Source organism: Lates calcarifer, linkage group LG10, assembly GCF_001640805.2.
Source record: "Lates calcarifer isolate ASB-BC8 linkage group LG10, TLL_Latcal_v3, whole genome shotgun sequence".
NCBI lineage: Eukaryota > Metazoa > Chordata > Actinopteri > Centropomidae > Lates > Lates calcarifer.
This window is the reverse complement of record NC_066842.1, coordinates 9,876,553-9,895,592: the sequence shown is the minus strand read 5'-3', so window position 1 is coordinate 9,895,592 and position 19,040 is coordinate 9,876,553. Positions and strand designations below refer to the sequence as shown.

The window sequence follows — 19,040 nt, the reverse complement described above, 5'->3', positions numbered from 1 at the left end:
CCCTTAAACTCCATATCCATTAAATTTTCCCATAAATACTTAATGAAATTAAATAGTAAATTTCAAGAATTAACTTACATTTTTAAGCCAACATAGACAAGAAGTCTTTAAAGTGCTCACAAAAATGAAAGTGTGATCATGTACATTTCCATGAAAACTGGAAGAGTGTGTGATTTGATGGAAAGCCACATTACAGCTATTAAGCTGTAAACCTTGAAGTGACTGCTTTTATTAACAACCAAATGGAAGCCAAAAAAGGGGTATCATTGTTCAAATGTGTGGAATTTCTGTTCAGTTAAGCCTAAGAAAGCCACCACAGCTTTTGCATTGTGTGTTGTACAGAGACACTAGGCAAACATCCTGTCCTGAAAATGTTTTTCATTTGAAGGATATGTATTTTGAGTTTTATCTCTGTAAAGGTGCTCTTTCTGTGTAACTGGCACACAACAGTGCCATGTTCACCTTGCTCCTGGGCCTTCTCAGCTTGGTATCTATCCAGTGAGCCTACACAGTCCAACAACTGTCTAGCCCAGGGATGCTTTCAGCCTACATTTAGAGTTTGCCTGCAATCCTCCTCCGTTGCAGCTGGCTGAGGAGCTGACTCTGGCTTCTGGAGTTGAGGTGCTTTATCTTCCTGCCCAGTCCAACCGTTGCCTGTGTCCCTCCCTCCTGCAGGCTGCCCTGAGGCACTGGCAGTAGATAAGAAGAAGGGCCCACAGCAGCTCTTGTTTGAAAAGGAAAGCATTGTGTGTGAGGACACCACCACTGTAGAAATATCACTGAGTGCCTTTTTCTCAGAGACAACCTTCAGGAGATCTTATTTTGGGATTTTTCATAGCATTAGTCACCAGTCATCAGTCTCTTTTCTATCAGTTTACAAGTTAGTAGGTGTATCTCGTAATCTGGGAGCTCTGTAAAGAATACACTCCCACACAAGGTGGAGATATAGAGGGGTCATATATATTGAAAACTGTGCATTTATCAGATCTGTATGTCAACATAATAACTGTATTTTACATTATTTCAACAGTGGTGGTAGGTACATTTTCTAAAGAACTGTTCAACTTCTTTTCTTTTAAGTATTTCCTTTTAATGTTCTACTGTTTCCCACTACTCAACCACATCACAAAAGTGCACAGGTATCACCAAAATCTAAGTATCAAAAGTAAAAGTACTCATAATGAAGAGCAGCCCCATTAGAATGTTAAATTATGGAGTGCTCAAGGCCCCAAAATATGATATTTCTTTAACCTTTTGTGTACAAGGTTGTGTACACAAGTTCTAATCTTATTCAACAACATAAAAATATAGATATTTTCTGTGACTTCAGGGCTTTCCTGTTAGTTTTCTGACCTCATGTAAATTCTATCAGGGCTTTGCAAGACTCCACACAGGGCCTTTAAAAATAACAATCACAATAAATTAAGTCTTACATTAATCATGTTTTGTGTATAAATTCAAAGTAAAATATAGTAGCAAGTACATTATTTCTCTCTGTACTGTAGTTAAATATAAGGTAAACTGGAAATACTTAAGTACAAGTACCTCAAAACTAAACTACAGTGCAGTACTTAAGAGTAATGTTCTTTTATTTTGCACACCTTGTCAATCCCACTGTAATTAATGGCTTATAACGGATCTATAATACATTGAAGGATTTATTAAACACTGATGTAGCTTATAAACTCTTTAGTAAGGGCGTCTCACTAGAAAGTGGGTCTAAAAAACTCGCTATAAATTATTTTCACCGTAATTCATACATGCCTTTGTTTCTTGTGGGAAGTAATGAGGTGAGCTCTAGTTAACAGAAAACACACAAGGCCTGTATAATTATATCATGCCACTCTTTATCTTTTGTCCTATCGGCACTTTGGTGAAGCAAAGCATATAATGAACTCATTAGTCTCAGTCACGACCCAGCTCCACGCCTGACAGAGCGGGCTGTGCAGTGTTTAGCTGTCGCTTTAAGACCGATTTCCCCCCATTGTCAAACAGTCGTGAGCAGGAAGAGGGAAACGAAAGCAGAGACCGAGGGGGCCCGACGTATTTAAACACGATGCTGCACAATAACGGTGACCGCGGCTTCATAAGGAGGAGCGCGTCTGCAGCCCGCTCACTTAAAACTGACGCACGGACACACGGAGATCCACGCGAGTGACCTTCTGATCGGATCGACGATGGTTTGACTTAATAAAGCGAGGACACACTGCTCAAAGTCGCCGCAGGATGATCAAATATACTTGAGAGACATGAAGTGTCACCTCGGCTTACTGCCTCAGGAAATGATGACAGTGTCCTCCATCATCGTTTAGCTGCTCAGAGCGAGAATTTCTTGTCTTGCGGCCATTTCAGCCGGACGCGATTGCCTGTGAATTTAACACACACACACACACACACACGCACACGCACAAAGCTTAAACCGGACAGTAACCGGCGTCTCGGAGGTTGTCGGAGCAGGTGCAGCGCGTCTTGGCTTCAGTCTGCCCGCAGACAGCTTCACAGGTAGCCGCTGAGCTGGCTACGGAACCTGAAGCACAATCTGGATCGAACTGGGCATCACATCTTGAAAATGACTTCCACTATAGAGAGGAAGACGCTGGAAGCCAATGAGTAAGTAGCTGAGCTATAAATTGAGATAATGTGTTGCTTGAGATAAAAATAAGATATTCAAGGACGCATCATCATTGAGAGGATAGCCAAACTATCTTACGCACAGTAACTGCAGATGGCTGATAGCGTGAGGTCAGGAATCTCCTGCTGTAAGGCGAGAAAAATATTTAACTTAATGTTCAAGAACAACCTGTTCAAGAGCAGGCTGTTAAGTGAGTTAAAAAGGGACTACAAGTAGCTCTGGGCAAGAAAAAGTTCAGTGTTGTGCAAAACTGGGGAAGTAGCCTAGAGGTAAACTTTCCAAGTGTAAATCATTTGTATAATTTGTATTTGTCTATAATGTTGTAGGCTTCAAATGTAAACATGTTCTTTCTTTATTACAGTAGTCTTAGTGCTTTGTGGCTGATCTACTGTATTTTAACAATATCCAATGGCTCCCTCAGGTGGACAGCATCAAATTGCAATTGTACAAGTCAGTAAAGATAGACAGCTCATAAGTGGATAAATACATAAATAAATAAAAAATATGAAAAATAAACATAAATAGACAGGTGCAAGAAATAGGAACATTAAAGACATGTCAGACACAGAGATAATGATATCAAGTGCAGAATCATTTTTGAGATCTAGGCTTTGTGCTCTGTTATTTATACAGTCTCAAAATATGAATTCCTTTATTTATTATCACACATAACAGGGTACTAACAAAAATATTTTAGCACTGAAATGTAAGTAGCCAATTAGTTGATCAACAGAAAACTATACAGATGAATTGTCATTTTTTTCATGTTAGTTGGAAAAAACAATCAATATGATGATGTCACACTGGACGTTGGGAAACTGTGCTTTTTTATTTTTCGCTAATTTAAATATTTCTGATGTCTGATTTCTGACATCAAAAGATTAACTTTTGGTCCATAAGATGTTAGAGATTAGTGAAAAATTATATATATATATATATATATATGAGAGAAAACAGTAATTTGTTGCAGCCCTGAGAATATCTGATGTTCTAACCAGTTGTCTTTCTTCTCTAGGGAGCCAGTGGATGAGGTCCTGCAGATGCCACCATCTCTGCTGACGTGCGGCGGGTGTCAGCAGAGCATTGGTGACCGGTTCTTCCTAAAGGCCATAGAGCAGTACTGGCACGAGGACTGTCTGAGCTGCGACCTGTGTGGCTGTCGGCTGGGGGAGGTGGGCCGCCGTCTCTACTATAAGCTGGGGAGAAAACTATGTCGGCGAGACTACCTCAGGTCGGTCTGGTGGTGTAATGTTGTAACATCATGATTTAATCAAGCAATTTGTGAATTTGTGCCATCACGGGACACTGATTAGCAGTAAAGTGTCATAAGAGTGTTAAAGGATGAGCCTAGTGATACAGTATTGACAACACATCTGTGACCCTCATTACAATAAACATGAGCGCTGTAGTTTATTCTGAGTCATACCTTCATACACTGTCCTGCTGCTATAAAAGGACACCAACACCAAAAGTGTATTAATCCGCAGCTGAAAATAGTTGTCGCCCTGCAGGCTGAAATAGCATTTTCATACCTAAAGAAGAAACAGTTTTTTCTCTTGCTGGGCATTTTTAGTTCACAGTAAGTAGGAAGGTGCAGAGGCAAATGAATAGTGGAGATTCAGGAGAACAAGCTATGCTGTAATTTGACTTGTGTAGGACATTTAATTTGTGTCAGGGCAACACTGGATTATCAATGAGGGACCCCAAAGGTCCCACTTCTACTGAATTTCAGATATACAGTAGTTTAATGGAAATCTGGGAAATTTTGCTACAGATTCATGTTATTAAAGGTGAGCAGATGTTTTTAATCTTCCTCTCAGTAACATGGTGACATCCTCTCATTCACTCAGGCTTTTTGGTCAGGACGGTCTCTGTGCTTCCTGTGAAAAGAGGATCCGAGCGTTTGAGATGACGATGCGCGTGCGGGACAAGGTTTACCATCTGGAGTGCTTCAAGTGTGCCGCCTGCCAGAAACACTTCTGTGTGGGTGACCGCTACCTGCTCATCAACTCAGACATTGTGTGTGAGCAGGACATCTTCGAGTGGACCAAACTAAACAACAACATGGTTTAGGAGAATCTCTTGCTCAACACAATACTTTGCCTTTTCCCACCGGCTTTAAAGGGAATGAACTATTGATAAATAATTTTTTTTTCAGCCTGTGCAGGCTTTATCATGCATCTGACATTCATATGGAATCATTTTAACACAGAAAGGAAAAGCTACATCTCTGCGTTGCTCCCTGCTGGAGACTAATGAAGACTGCACCAGCAATAAATAGTTTGTCTTCTAAGGCTTCATCCTTAAGTGCAAAAAATAATCCTGAAAATAAGAAAACATGCAATAATAGCTGTTTGATATACACACTGGAATTTAAGTATTTTAGCAACGAACAAAAACAAAACTTTTGTGAAGTTTCTTGTAGTCAAACACTGTTACATCACCTCAGTCTGGCCTGAAACATTCAGAATTTCAGTAACATTTTATTTTATTGATTGGTCATTTCCTTAAGATTATATTACTGATTATTGGCAAAATATGAATGTAAAGGCACTGCTCCATTTATATGTTGAATTATTTGCATGTCCAGCTAACCTGCTGCACTGACTGAAAGACTGTCTGGAAATAACTAACTGGAAGTGTACCAGTTGAACATGGTCTCTATTTTCTATATTGTTAGTACAAACTACATAGTTATCTCTTTACTTGCCAAGAAAATTAGTAAGACTTTATAAGGAAATTGTAGATCTGTAAAATGAGGTGTTACCAGATATTCACATTATAAATGGAATAAAATATCCATTTTGAAAAGTCCTGATCAGAATGATTGTACTGTATTGCCAGGTTGAACTGGTGACTCCCTCTAGCGATCGAGGGAACACATGCAATACTAATTTTATTGACTTTTAACATGTTTCCAGTGTCTCTTTTGTAATTGTAACAACTCTCTGGACATGCAGCCAAGACTTTTTGGATATTTACTTGTCAATTTATTAAATGAATTACAATTTAGAAAAACACTGATCATTTTTGGTGTGAGTGTTTTCCATGGAAAAATTAAAGAGACATCCACATACAAAGCTATTAAGAGTTTTTTTTTCACATTATAGTTTTTTCTGTCTTACAAGTATATGTAGTGTTCTCCGCCCTTATACATCAACCAAGGAGTTAAAAAAAAAGTTCTTTGGCAAGTGTCAGCAATAAGACACATTTACTTACTCTCACTCAAAGCAAATTGTAGGAGTACTCTCTAAAAGTAATTTTCAAGTGAGTAATTCTCTGAGCAGAGTAAGAGGCATTAGCTGTATCCTAATTCAATACTGAAGACAAATTATAAGTAAGTTTTAAATATGTAGTGTATTTATACTGGAAGTATGTAATAAGTATGTTCTAATATGTCACTATGCATAACAACTCAATTTACTTTGGTTTCAAACCAAATCAGTGCAAGCTATAATTGTGTTGCTTGTGAGTAAAATTACAGATTTTTAGGAGCTTGTTAAATACAGTCCCTGTTCTTTACACCAGTTTTTGGCCACAAGAGGTCACTAAAAGATTTAGAAATTTTAGCTGTCATGTGAATGACGGCTCAGTCAGGAATCAGGTCCTCTGCCAGGTCACAACAGACGCAGGGAGAGCTGGCTGGACATTGATCATTGCAATACCATATCAGTTAAGGGCTGCAGGATTTTCTCATAATAAACTCCTCTAGCAGGGCTAATATGAGAGCATGAAACCTAGAGAGAGAAACAGAAGAAATCGATGGTAATGAAGTCATGATGTTTTGGGCTGTTAACATCAACTGTCTTAGAATTTTTCTCCACGCTGTCTGTCTTCAAAGCTGGTGCCCTTCAGAGTGTTTCTCCTCTCTTCTTCATGCCTGCCAGCTGTCAACTGACTCTGAACTGGCCACAAGGCTTGTTCCTCCAGTGCCATCCCACAACCTCCTGCCATCCCCAGTTATCTTTACAATTATAACATCAATAGATGAACCCATGAACTGCTCTTGCGTGTGAGGTCAGGAACAAAGATGCCTGACAACACCGTATTAGCGAGTGGGAGAAGCAGCCTTAACTGACTGAAAAAGTGGCTGAATATGTGATCGGGAAACAATTTGCAACGAAGACAAAGGAGAAATAAAAGGGGAGAAGAGGATAAAGGGAGAAGAAAGAGCACAGAAGCTCAGGGATAATGCCTTTAGCTGGCTCTGACAGTCGTTTATTCATAGACGAAGGAGGAATGAAGGAACAGACAGAGTTAAAAACCCACCCAGGCTGGGATGACGCTCTTGCTGAAAGAGATACTTATGGGGAAACTAACGAGTTTTCCCACAATAGAGATGGGAATTTACTGTATAGGCACACAGAGGGATACTGGGCCTTTGCTCAGATTGAAGAATCATCAGTGTGGCATTAAGCAATGCTCGAGGAATGGCTGCGTAAAAAAAACAAAAACAAAAAATCTACTACGTGGTGGTCTCAACAACAAATTAGCTCCATATTGAACACCAGGCCTCATATATGTTGGATATCATAAATAACATGTTAACTACATAAATTAATTGAAGACACGGGGCAGTTAACCCTTGTATTTTGCTGACATTGACTTCTCTGTGAGTAAAAAAAAAACTGCAAAAACAATCATTTCTTTTCCTTCAGATATTCTTTTCTTCTGACTGGAGACACAATATTTAGATAAGTTTGCCACAAACTGGCCTAGCAAATTTGATGAGGGTAACAAAATACAAAAATGACTTGAAAGCACTGCCTTTACTCCAGACAAGGCTCGTGTGTTATATGGGCTATACATGAACAGATATATATTAATTTTCTTTGCCAAAAACCCACTTACAGACGAAGAAACATGTTATTTTATATAGTGAGCTTACTTATGTTTGAGGTAACTAACTATTATAAAACGTCAATAACAGTTAACCAAATAAACTTGTATTTAAGTTTTTTTTTTTTTTAAAAGCAATGCTAGCAGCATAGCTCAAGGGATGCCAATGATGATCTCTTGGTCAGTCCATTCACCTTTGGGCCAGACTGAAATATCTCAACAACTATTGGATAGATTGTGATTAAATTTTGTACAAGCATTCATAAACCCCACAGGATACGTTCCTCTGATTTTAGTGATCCCATGCCACGGACATTCTGATATTCTTGGCTTTTAGTGACATATCAGTTGGTAATGCTGGATGGACTGCCATGAAATTTGGTGCAGACATATATGCCCCCCTAAGATGACTCATAACTTTGGTGATCCCCTAACACCATCATCAGGTTAAATGAATTAATTCAATATTTGGTTTACAACCAAATACCTGCACCACAACTGCTTACATTCTCATCAGGCTGAAGTGTAGTTTGTGTTTACTGCTTATTAGCATGATAACATGCTAAACGTTAAATGCTAAATGTTAGCATGATAACATGCTAAACTGAGATGTGTTAGCATTTAGCTCAAAGCACCACTCTGCCTAACTACAGCCTCACAGAGCCACTGGCATGGCTGCAAAACCCTTGTTTACAGTTGTGGTCTTTGAGACCTCAAACAGAAGTAATGTGTTATTTTCGCCAGCAGACTTCTGAAACATGTCATCAGTTCAAGATCATGTCTGTCATCAAAATCATGTTCATCATGTTTCGATTAAGTAAAGTCAAGCATCAAGCTGACAAAACAATGTTAAGTATGTTTTTTGAACCATTGTGCAGGGTTTCCAGGGCCCCAACAGAAGTTTAGGGTTAAAGGAAGGTGTTCCTTTCTCTTTATCTGCTGCTACTAAGAGTTCACTGAGTTTAATGAGACTGGAGCTGAGAGAAGGCCAGGTCTCATCTCACGACGTTCACACACAACACACCGGCCTACAGAGACCCTCAGCATCGGCCAAGCGGCCTGTGTTCCATCGGCTGGCTCTCCTCTGTTGCCCTGCAGGCTGAGCTTTGCCAGAGCACTGCCCTGACTTGCACAGCAGCCTCAGAAGGACTCAATAAAGCCCTGTGCCTCTTGTGTCATCCCTACCAGCTGTACACAAGGCCGGGAGTGTAGTGCTGTGTTTGTGTGCCGAAGGAGGCCTGTTTCATCTCCAGTGCCCATGTCACAGCAGTCCCGTATGGGTAAAAACATCCAGCTGTGTGCATGGAAACCAAGGAGACTTTCTGAGGATGAAACCGCAACGGGCTGCAGCTTGTTTTTATCAAACGGCTCACCCCACTGAAACAACCACCACACAGCAACCTCACTCTGGTGCAGTGTGCAGTGTGAACAGCAGATGGCGGTTCTGGTCCAGGTAGATCCATCTTGGGGTAATACATAAGAAAAAAGGCTATGTGTGTGTGTGTAAATGTGCATGTGGGAAAAAACTGACAGGCAGATTAAGGAGAAGCTGGATTTTGTGCAGATGCCAGCTCACGAAGATTAATTATAACTGAACTGAAAGTGACGAGCCATATTCAAAGCAGTACAGACATGACAGTGAGAGTTCAACGACACCTACAAAGGAAGATGTGGTTGGACAATTATCTGCAGCACCACTGCAATTAATCATAGTGTGGCCTGTCAATGTCAAACCCATCTGACAAAATGAGTCAAGTGCTATTGATCATGCCCGCCTTGGGTTTCACTTGCACTCACAGTTTATCAGATGGAGCTAATTGGGAACATATTCAGTCTGTGGTCCTGAGAGATGTGTCTGTCAGGAGTCACATTCCTGCTTCGATTCTCTGATAGCCTGTAGCGCCTGCAGTCTGGATGGAGGACAGGCTGTGGGTGTAGAGTTTGGTTGGTGGGGGTTTGGGGTATGGCAGCACATTCAGAGGTGGATAGGTGAGTAATAAGCGTACATCCTTTAACTCTCGCCGGGAATGTCCCTCTGACTGGATTAAATATGTGCTGAAGATTTATTAGGTAGAAGATCTCTAGGGCCCCCCAAAAAACTCAAGACCTCAGCTGCCTCCACCTCCACTTTTCTCCCACCTTATATTTTCTCTCTTTCTACATCACACAATCTCACTCACCTATTTTTGCCTACTATCACAATCCATTTTTACTCCCACTATGTTTTTTTTTAGTCTTTCAAGCTTTTATTGTCCTCTCAGTCGGCCACATGTATAAGTGTGCCATGTGATGGATTCTGTGATTATTATGATGTTTACTGCTTCAGCTTGGATACCTGCAGGCCTTTATGTCAAGCAGGATCAGAGCACAGTGGTAGAAAAAGTACAAGTAAAAGTCCTGCACTTAAAATATTGCAAAAAAAATATCAAAAATAATAGTACTCAATGGAAAAAACTGCTTCCTCTACATGTTAATTATAATCCATAAGCAGCATTTTACTTTTACAGCAGAGAGTTTAACTTTTTGTCTGTAGTTTTATCTGAGAAAATGCATCATATTTAATCAGATGACAATGTGTTTTTTATGTAAAATCTTAATTTTTAATTAACTAATTATAGCTGTCAGATAAATGCAGTGGAGTAAAAAGCACAATATTTCCCCCCTGAGTTACACTGGAGTAGAAAGTAGCACAAAATTGTTTTTTTTTTTTTTTTTTTTTTTTTTTAATTACAGCTGATTGGCGTAGTTAACCATTGCAGCAATACGCTTCTTTACTTGTTACTGAAAATTTGACACCATTCACATATTCACATTCATATTTACAGTACAGGCATCACAGCAGCATCAATGTTCTTATCTTACAAATTTTCCAAAATGTTGAACTATCTAAGTATAGTACTAAAGTGTAGAACTAAATGTACTTATGTTACAGTACAACACACTTGCATTACACATTTTTCTTTTCCACAAATGAATATCGTATGTAATATCTATACAAAGATTTGATTGAGAGATCCTACAGAGTCAGTTTGAAGTTTATCGTGGAGGAAAGTCTATACATCTGCAAAGATATGCAATGCAAGTCCTGTAAATCTGTTTTGAGCCAATCTACTGTATGTTTTTTACATATGTTTCTTTGGCCATAAGTCATTTTCCCCCTAAAATGATCCCCATATGTTGAGCAGTGTTGCTGGCTTCTGATGAACCAACTACACATTGCACCAGAGGTTGTGTCCCAAAACCTGCATCAAACATGCTGGGGGAGAAAGTTCTGCCTTTATGGGATGGGGTGGGGTGTTAGGCATGCCATTCTTCCTCTTAGACTGACAGAGGCAAGCAGCAATATTGTAGAATAATAAATGTTGAGACCACAGAATATGAATTAGAAACTACAATCATGGGAATTATGTGCTTTATAACTCCCAAACCACTGACCTGTTGTGCTTTCATGGCTGAATAGTTGAGAAAATGAACCAACATGACACATGAAAACGTTATTGAGGGCTCAGTATGACCATGAGTCAGTGGATACGGTGTTAAAGGTCAAAGGTGCACTTTTGTCTGTGCTGCAAAAAGAAAGAGCTGTATATTATAGTGAGAGTTGTCCTGTCCATTAAAGTACAAAAATGATTTCTTCATGTGAATGCTGAGGCAATTTCAGAGTTATTAACAATTTAGTGATTGATTTCAGTGGTTTCTTTTCATTTAGCCAAATTGTCTCCATTTTCTCATTAAAGCACAACACCATCATGTATGTCATATTTCATCTAGACACATTATTCCTTTGACAGTAGGTGACCTCTTGCCCCACACATCATGGGGACCTCATAAGTTTAGACCTGTTCTGTTTAGATGAGCATAAAAAGGACCTCCTGGTATAAATCTAAACCTGACTCCCACCTCCTTCTCATCAGACATCAGTGAAAAGCCAGACCGTTACCAGGAAGCAGACCGTGGCAGTGTATTTCTCTTTCAAGCAATCAGTGATGGAAACTCCAATTAAGGTGGTGGAAAAAGGTGGCTACTGCTTTTAAAAAATCAGTGCAGATGTGCAGGTAAGTGACCATGCGGCAAACCTTGGCTGCACAGCGCCAAGCTCAGTGCAATTTCCGTCTCTAATTGGACTTCCCACGCAACGCCTGCTTCCAATCACTGCAGAGAGCCAGTGCAGGCAGGCACACTGGCAGGATGGTGGACCACAGTTGGATAGATTGTGAGGAAGTTCAGCACAGAAAATTGACCGGGCAGGGTTTTTAAATTACACATTTATAGACTTTGTACTGCTTTTGTCAGCGGTGGGAGAAATAAAAATAGTCCACTACAAATAAAAGTCCATTGCATTTGAAAATGTACAATACTCCTGTACTTCTGCTTGAGTAAAATTTTGCTGTAGCTAGTCAAGTCTGGCCAGTTATATCTATTGTCTGTTGTCTGTGATTTAACAAACATGCTTTCCCAAACTGCTGAAGTACCTCATGGAGATGCCACCCACCACAACACTGAATATTTGAGCCTCATTGATTCTCTACACCTGCTCGTCTAAATCTGCACTTAATGCTTAAATCCTGGCAATGCCATCCTTGGTTAAGAATTTCTCTCTTCCTTTGGATTTCCTCTCTCTCAGAGTTGCCTCACCTGGAACCAATCTGTAACACAATCAAAGTGTCCTAACATGAAAGCTCAGTTCCTTCCTTTGATAGTCCATTTCTCTCCACACTTGTTCTTTTCTCTTTTCTCTGGTAGCTCAAACAGCCATGTCTGGAAAAAATTCATCTTAAAATAGAGACTAAGTCACTAAGCATTATGCAAATTTCCTTGAAACAATTCACTGGTGCTCTGCCTTTTGCTTTTGCAGACAAAAGAATGGGGCCTTTGTGTAAAAATAAGCTCTGCATAATGAAAACTAAGAGCCTCACTTGCTGAGAAATTGAGAACACTGTCGCGAAGGCCTTGAGAAATTCGAGGCAATAAAATATAACTAGGAGGACAAGTAACTTGCACTGCTCATTCAAGTATCATTTTCAAGTATAATTTAGTGGCTTCACAAACCAGTTGTTCAAAAGCAAGCGCGAGCCAGTTTTTAATACAATAGGAAGCGTGAAAAGTGGAAAAGAGGAGTGTAACATTACTTTTTCAAAGCTTATTCTGTTTCCTCATCATTGAATTGCACTCATCCATCCTAAGCGTTGATTGCACCTTCTGGATGAGTTGATGCTTACAGTTTGCATGCTGCTTGCTCATCAGTCATCCCTCTCAGCTTCAGAGTGTGTCCAGGATCGCAGGGTGATTAAACTCTAATAGCAGCCTTTTGAGAAGTCCGGGGGGATTTACTCCTGAGTCAACATGCCAGACCCCATTTCCTCCTCACTCACTGCTGCCTCTCAACACCCAACTGGCCGCAGCCACAGTAGATCTCCACATGGAACTTGTATAGATTGTTGAAACCTTGGAAGTGACCCTGCGTAAGGCCTTAGACATACAAAGAGAAGTGTGCCAGTAAATTACCCATTTCTCCCAAACATTAGGTAATTTACTTTGATGCAGTTTTTACATTTGAAAATAAACACAGATACATAGTCCTACCGGATCCTGTTTTTTCATGTTTTACAATGCTCGAACATGTGCACATAGATGTCCCAAATTGCATATTAATGTAAATTAGAGTTTAAACAATTAGTCTATCAATAAAGTAGTTGACCGACAAAAACAATTTTGTCCAGTTTTGCTTTTTCTTGTGGCCATTTTCACAATTTTTGTTTATTTTATAAAGCAAACAATTAATTCATAAACAGAAAAAATAATGAAAAATAATGGTTAAATGGAGTTTTATAAACAAACACTTTATTTGAATGTCTGTCTCGTAACTATTCACTCAGTACACATGTAGCTATATACAGTAGATCATGGCAGGGAATCTATTGGTTTCAAAGTAGACAGAATTCTTTGAGAACTGGATTCAATAAGAGACTGAAAAATGTTGATTTACTGATTATTGATAATATGATATGCAGCAACCCATACTGCTGACACCGGGAGGAATACATAGATTTCTACTGTTAATGCCAGCGTCTGATACTTCTGATCTACATGTTACAATCAGTGTTACAACATAAACATGATTCATAAACACAATATTTCACTTTCTTCAATGACTTAGTGTTGCTCTGCACTTGCTCAGTGTCGCCTCATCTTCATGTTCAGGATGACTAATCAGTTTGTTATGAAATGCTCTTGTGCACACCACTTTTGCACTGAGTTGTGTGTAGGTTGAATGAGTCTCATCATTCTAGTCCACTAATGCTTTCATCACCAATGTTTTCACTCAGGATACTTTTCTTCACATTGTTTGTGGTAAAACCTGAGAACAGCACACTGGTAGAAAACCTATTTCTGCTATTAAAAATAATTTTGAATAATTGTCTACATAAAAGAAATTTTGGCAAATGTTATATATATTAAAGAAAAATGTAACTATATAACTATTTCAATTTATATAATATAAACTGTAAACTTTATGTTTTTGTATGAATGGGATGTAGTTAGAGAAAAATGCCAGTGTTTGATCTAGATTCATGATGGTGCTTTCCCAAGCTGTCGTCAAACAAAACTGATTGCAGCCAGCGTCTGAGATGCCTGTCATAGTGCTAACATTTCAGACATCTTGTTTTGAAACTTCCCACGAACAAAAACACAGTACCCGTTATCCAGTGGCTCAGTTGAGACAACGTATGCTGCTCCTCCATGTGACTTTAATTGAGTGATTAGATGTAATTCAATAAGCAATCGAAGGGCAATGCGCGTGAGTTTGAGGCGTAAAGCAAAAGAGCACTGGTGAGTGGAGCCTTTGTTTGTGACCCTCCATCATCGCTGCTACCTTTCAGCCTAAATCACGCAGCCTGATCGGCCTCTTGCCAGCACCCCTGTGTGGACCCCTCCACTCTAATTGTCTGGGCCACCAATTTCAGGAACCACGCAGTTTACAGGTTTAGTGCTCGGGCTTGCCATGTCTTGTGTTTGCCATGTGAGTCACTATCTTTAGACTGGGCTCAACCACACAAAAACATCCCAATTATTATTGTCTGTGAGCAGAATTTCCGCAAATCCCTTTGCTGTGATATATCAAGTTTCAGGAATGTTTGCCATCGGCTAACTCTGATAGGCCAATATTCAGTCTAAATCCATCACACCAACTTGACTGTTTTCAACAACTGAAAGAAGAAAGCTTCTTATTCAAAAAAACATCACTGACACTAGATTGTGAAATTATTCTGAATTATGACACAACTTATCCCAGCTTGAAATATTACTCCTGCGTGTGGACCCATTAGCTCCACATTCACACAGCTGTTTACTGTCAATCTGCACCAGCTCATGCAAATTTGGCAGGAAATGGCTGGCATTATAATAAAGAGAATGAAAATGGCTCGCTCCATAGCTTTACTATGATGCAGTGAAATAGTTCCATAAATTACTTCAAGTCTGCTAATTCTCAGAGTAAATCAAAGTCCCCAGAGGAGCTGAAGTCTGTAAAATATGGCTCATTACTAAACCAAAGGGACATGAGCCCTCAGTGGGATTAAAGAGTCAAGGCTGGTTATAAAATATAAAAGTAAATGTTAATTTTAAATCCAGGATTGTAGAAATGTCAGAAAATTCTCACCACCATTTGAGGAGCTGACTTGTGGAAGCAATCTTGGCAAACGTGTATATAGACAAGTGTATTATCCAACATGTGTCTTTAATGCTTGGTCAGCCCACTTGCCAACTGTCGTATTGTTAAAGATAGACTACACCCTTTTGGCTTGTGCCAAGAAGGCCCATAGATTTACAGTAATACCCTGCTGCACAATAGTGAGAGCACAGGCCTGTGGGGCAGCCAGAGTCTCTGTGCTAAAGTTATATGTTGTAAAGCTTTGTTTCTATAATTGTTACAGACTCCTGGATGCAGTGATGACTACTGAAGCTGACTTAGATCACATCTGAACCCACAAATCACAGTTAAGTCACCATCACATGCAGCGAGTTTGTATGAGCAAAATGGGGCTGCAACTGATGCTCAGATATCAACATCCTACCTATGACTGTCATAGTCACTTGTGATTTCTTACACAGTCTTTCCCTTGTTCGGTAAGAATGAAAGTGTTTAACATTAACAAAATGATTCCCAGTGCCTGGCATCCATTTTTTAAATGAGGTGGTACATTTATTGGTCTGTGTATCTTAAGTGAGTATTACAACAACAATATTTCAGCAACACAATGATGTACCATACACAAGAAAAAAGTGACACGAAATCACAATAAATAAATATACTATAATTTCAAAGCGAAGTGATAAGCTAACACTTTTTGCCACAAACCATATTTTTTTAAGCAGCACTAATCAACATTAATATAATAATATAACTGACTCCACAGTTTCCCTCAGCTCTACACAGCAGGTTAGCATCTTCCAAGTCATTGTGTTGGTTTTATGACTCACAACTTTACTGTACTGATTCAGTTTCACCACTCTCACAGCGTCGTTTTCGGCACCAGCAGGCAGCTGTTTTCAGCAAAAAATGTTCTGATAATCCCACTGTACACTACCTGCAGAGCACTAAACAGCAGATAGACAAAGTTAGCGACTGGCTGGTGAGCAGCATTTAGTAGCTGAAGAGCCAGATATTTCCCTCAGGAGTTGGAGGAGACCAAAACAGAGCTAAAATTGGGCTTATATTTGTAAGGTGGAAAGAAACACAAATGAATGCTGTTGTTGCTCCATATATGTCAAAATTGTTACTGGCAAATGTCTGCTAACATCTTCATCAAAGAAATATTGCACAGGCATTCATAGTCACCAGAGGATGTATACTAATGTCATTGGTGATACCTAGGAATCTGCTTTTGTAACTATTACAAACTGCATAGACTTGTAGTTGTATGGCTGTGGCCTTCACAGGTCATCACTTGAGTCATTTGAATCTGTTTGCCAACATGTGCCCTTGGTTTAAACCCCAAGGCAACCCTGATTAACTTACGCTGGGAGATCTGTAGTTTCTCTCAGTGTTTTTCCTGAAGTTCAAACCCCAAACAAATAGAATAATCAAGGCAACACAAGACAACAGTGAAAGCTTACACATTGTTTAAAGTGGCAGTGAACAGATGTGGTATTAGAGAGAGAGAGATGGTGACATGGGCAAGGCTGTGAACTAACATTGTCCTGTGGTGGTTGTGCAGGGGTGTGTAGGACACTGAGTCTCTGCAGCCATTTGAAAGAGGACAAGGCTGTTGTTCAACAAGTGTCCTCCGAAATTAAGTGCAGGAAGCATGACTCTGATTAAGTACCATGTGAATGAGCTTCTTTCTTGTCTCAATAAGGACATTCCTGACAATTAGGAGGAAGAGTACAGCTCTGTTTGTCTGTTGGACGCGACCTAGTCTGTTGGGTCAGTGACTACCTGGGAGTCTGAGATGCACAGGAACCATGTGATTAATCTGCATGCAGCTCTGCAGTGCCAACATGAACAAACAACAGGTGAAAAGTCACTCTCTGTTAAGTAGGATTACTAATCACAAGAGGGTTAAAATTACAGATTACAGTAAACGCTATTCGTATTGTTCATATCAGTTACAGTTGACAAACAGCTACATGTGAAACAGATAAGTCTGGCTTACAAAGAGAAACTTTCTGAATTTTCATCTTTTGCTTCATGACTGACATGTTTATTGGGCCAATGTAGTCTCTAATATGACTGGAGTTGGGGGCTTTATGCTCAGCTGCAGATCCAACCAAAAGCATAAACAGGAATGTCACTTGGTCAGGATATTTTATGGTGCAACCACAAAACCAAATCCGGATATTGCCTCCTGGGACGCTGAGCATTCAAAAACGCCAAACTCTGGCACCAGAAGCGAGAGAAAGAATGTGAGCGATGGTGTGACAAAGGAAACCAGACAGAGATAATAAAAGTGGCATGAGTGGAGGAAAATTTGTTTCTTCACAGACAGAAAAGGCAAAGAGACAGAAACAAAAGAAAGCAAAAACAAGGGAAGCAACTGAATGAAAGTTTGCTGTCTGACACACAAACGGCCAAAAATGTGTCCAATCCTCATCTGTGCAAAAGCAACTGAGGAACAGAGGTCTTTTTAAGACTATAAAACAACAATGATCACCTGGTGACCTTTCAGCTTCATCTCTACTTAACTACAAGTACATAAGGGCAGTCTGTCCTTACAGCCAAGCAGAGGCACAGCAAGACATCCAATTTTCTTTATAATGCAAATGACACGACTCTAGGAAATCAAAATGTCAGTGTCAGTGTGACTCTCCACTACTTTGATAAAGACTGAAACAACTACTAGATGGCTTGCAATTATGTCCCGCTCAGGGTGAATTGTTAATATTTTGTTGCTGAGATGTTTAGTGTTTTTCCTTTTTCATTTTGTTGTGTGTTTTATTTTGAAGTGCCTGTGCTGAACGTGCACCATCTTTTGAGCATCTTTTTGAGGTTGGCCAACAATGGTCTAACTCTCATTGGATAACTGATAAGGATTCAGCCTAGGCTGTGTTACACATTTTTACACATTCTGCAAATCAGCCTGATGAAGACCCTACACCAAAACTCACTGGTAAAATAAAGAAGATTCTTCAAGTTAGTCAGCTAGTATTCCAGAGTTGTCTTTTTTCTCGACACTGTCATTGTGAGCATGTATGGATGCTAATATTAGCATTTAGCTCACAGCACCAGTGTTCTTAAGTACAGCCTCATAGAGCTGCTATCATAGCTGTGCACTCTTAGGCTTGTCCCATTGTCTTAATCAATAACAGTCTGCATTTTGTTCCATTCATCATTTCCCCAGTGCACTTTTGTTTTAGTGTTACTTGGGTATTTTAGGCAGTTTACATCATGGAAAAACATGCATAATATTAGGTGTTATGGTTAAAGATGGAAACTGAAATCTTAATTTCACATTTTGTCTATTGTGACTCATTTTATGGTCATACTTTGCCACTTTTGGATGAACACTTAGGAAACAGTGCTGAGCAAAACGGTCACAGGAAAAATATAGGAGTGATTATGAGGGAAAAACTGTCAGCAGAGCAGAGATGGAAGGAAGTGAAGAGGACCTGAAGGGGGTCACGATAACAATCGGGTCAAGACGTACTCGATCCTCTTGTCCCTCCTTGAACATATGCAGGTCTGGTGGGGGGATGAAAAGGAGGCTGGGTTAGTCAACCAGTCACCCACAGTGTCTTCCTGTTCAACCTCCTTTAAAGCTAGCTCTCTATTGGATTAACACTGGCCTGAGGGTGAGAGTGGGTAGAGGTAACCTGAACAGAGGGGAAAGGCGGGTCAGCCAACTGTTTCAAGTGAAAGTGGAATTTGGGGCATCTGTGTTTGTTTGTAATTGGGTGGTGTTTGGGGCTGACTCTGACATCCTGCAAAGCCTAAGGGGTAGGGCAGAGGTTAGTCATCGTAGCTGCATATGCATGGGGCTTGCACCTAAAAACTACACATTGCCCACTGCTGCTGTTGAACTTTCAGCATCCTTGCTTTTCAAATGTATCACCACCAGGTTTGGGTATA

General features: G+C 39.9%; 1 protein-coding gene across 1 annotated transcript; it reads left to right on the top strand.

The window, feature by feature from the left end:
* The first annotated feature begins 1,917 nt into the window (after positions 1–1,917).
* lmo2 (LIM domain only 2 (rhombotin-like 1)) lies at positions 1,918–5,712 on the top strand. The gene is made up of 3 exons (XM_018666392.2): positions 1,918–2,610; positions 3,648–3,863; positions 4,483–5,712. Exons 1-3 carry the CDS (start codon positions 2,570–2,572, stop codon positions 4,703–4,705), a joined length of 480 nt encoding a protein of 159 aa, XP_018521908.1. The 5' UTR covers positions 1,918–2,569; the 3' UTR covers positions 4,706–5,712.
* The last annotated feature ends 13,328 nt before the right edge of the window (positions 5,713–19,040 follow it).

Excerpts from the sequence above, each read along its gene's own strand:
- lmo2 (XM_018666392.2), top strand. The coding sequence starts at position 2,570 with ATGACTTCCACTATAGAGAGGAAGACGCTGGAAGCCAATGA. Across the intron at positions 2,611-3,647 it reads AAGACGCTGGAAGCCAATGA|GGAGCCAGTGGATGAGGTCC; the intron begins GTAAGTAGCTGA and ends TTTCTTCTCTAG. Across the intron at positions 3,864-4,482 it reads TGTCGGCGAGACTACCTCAG|GCTTTTTGGTCAGGACGGTC; the intron begins GTCGGTCTGGTG and ends TCATTCACTCAG.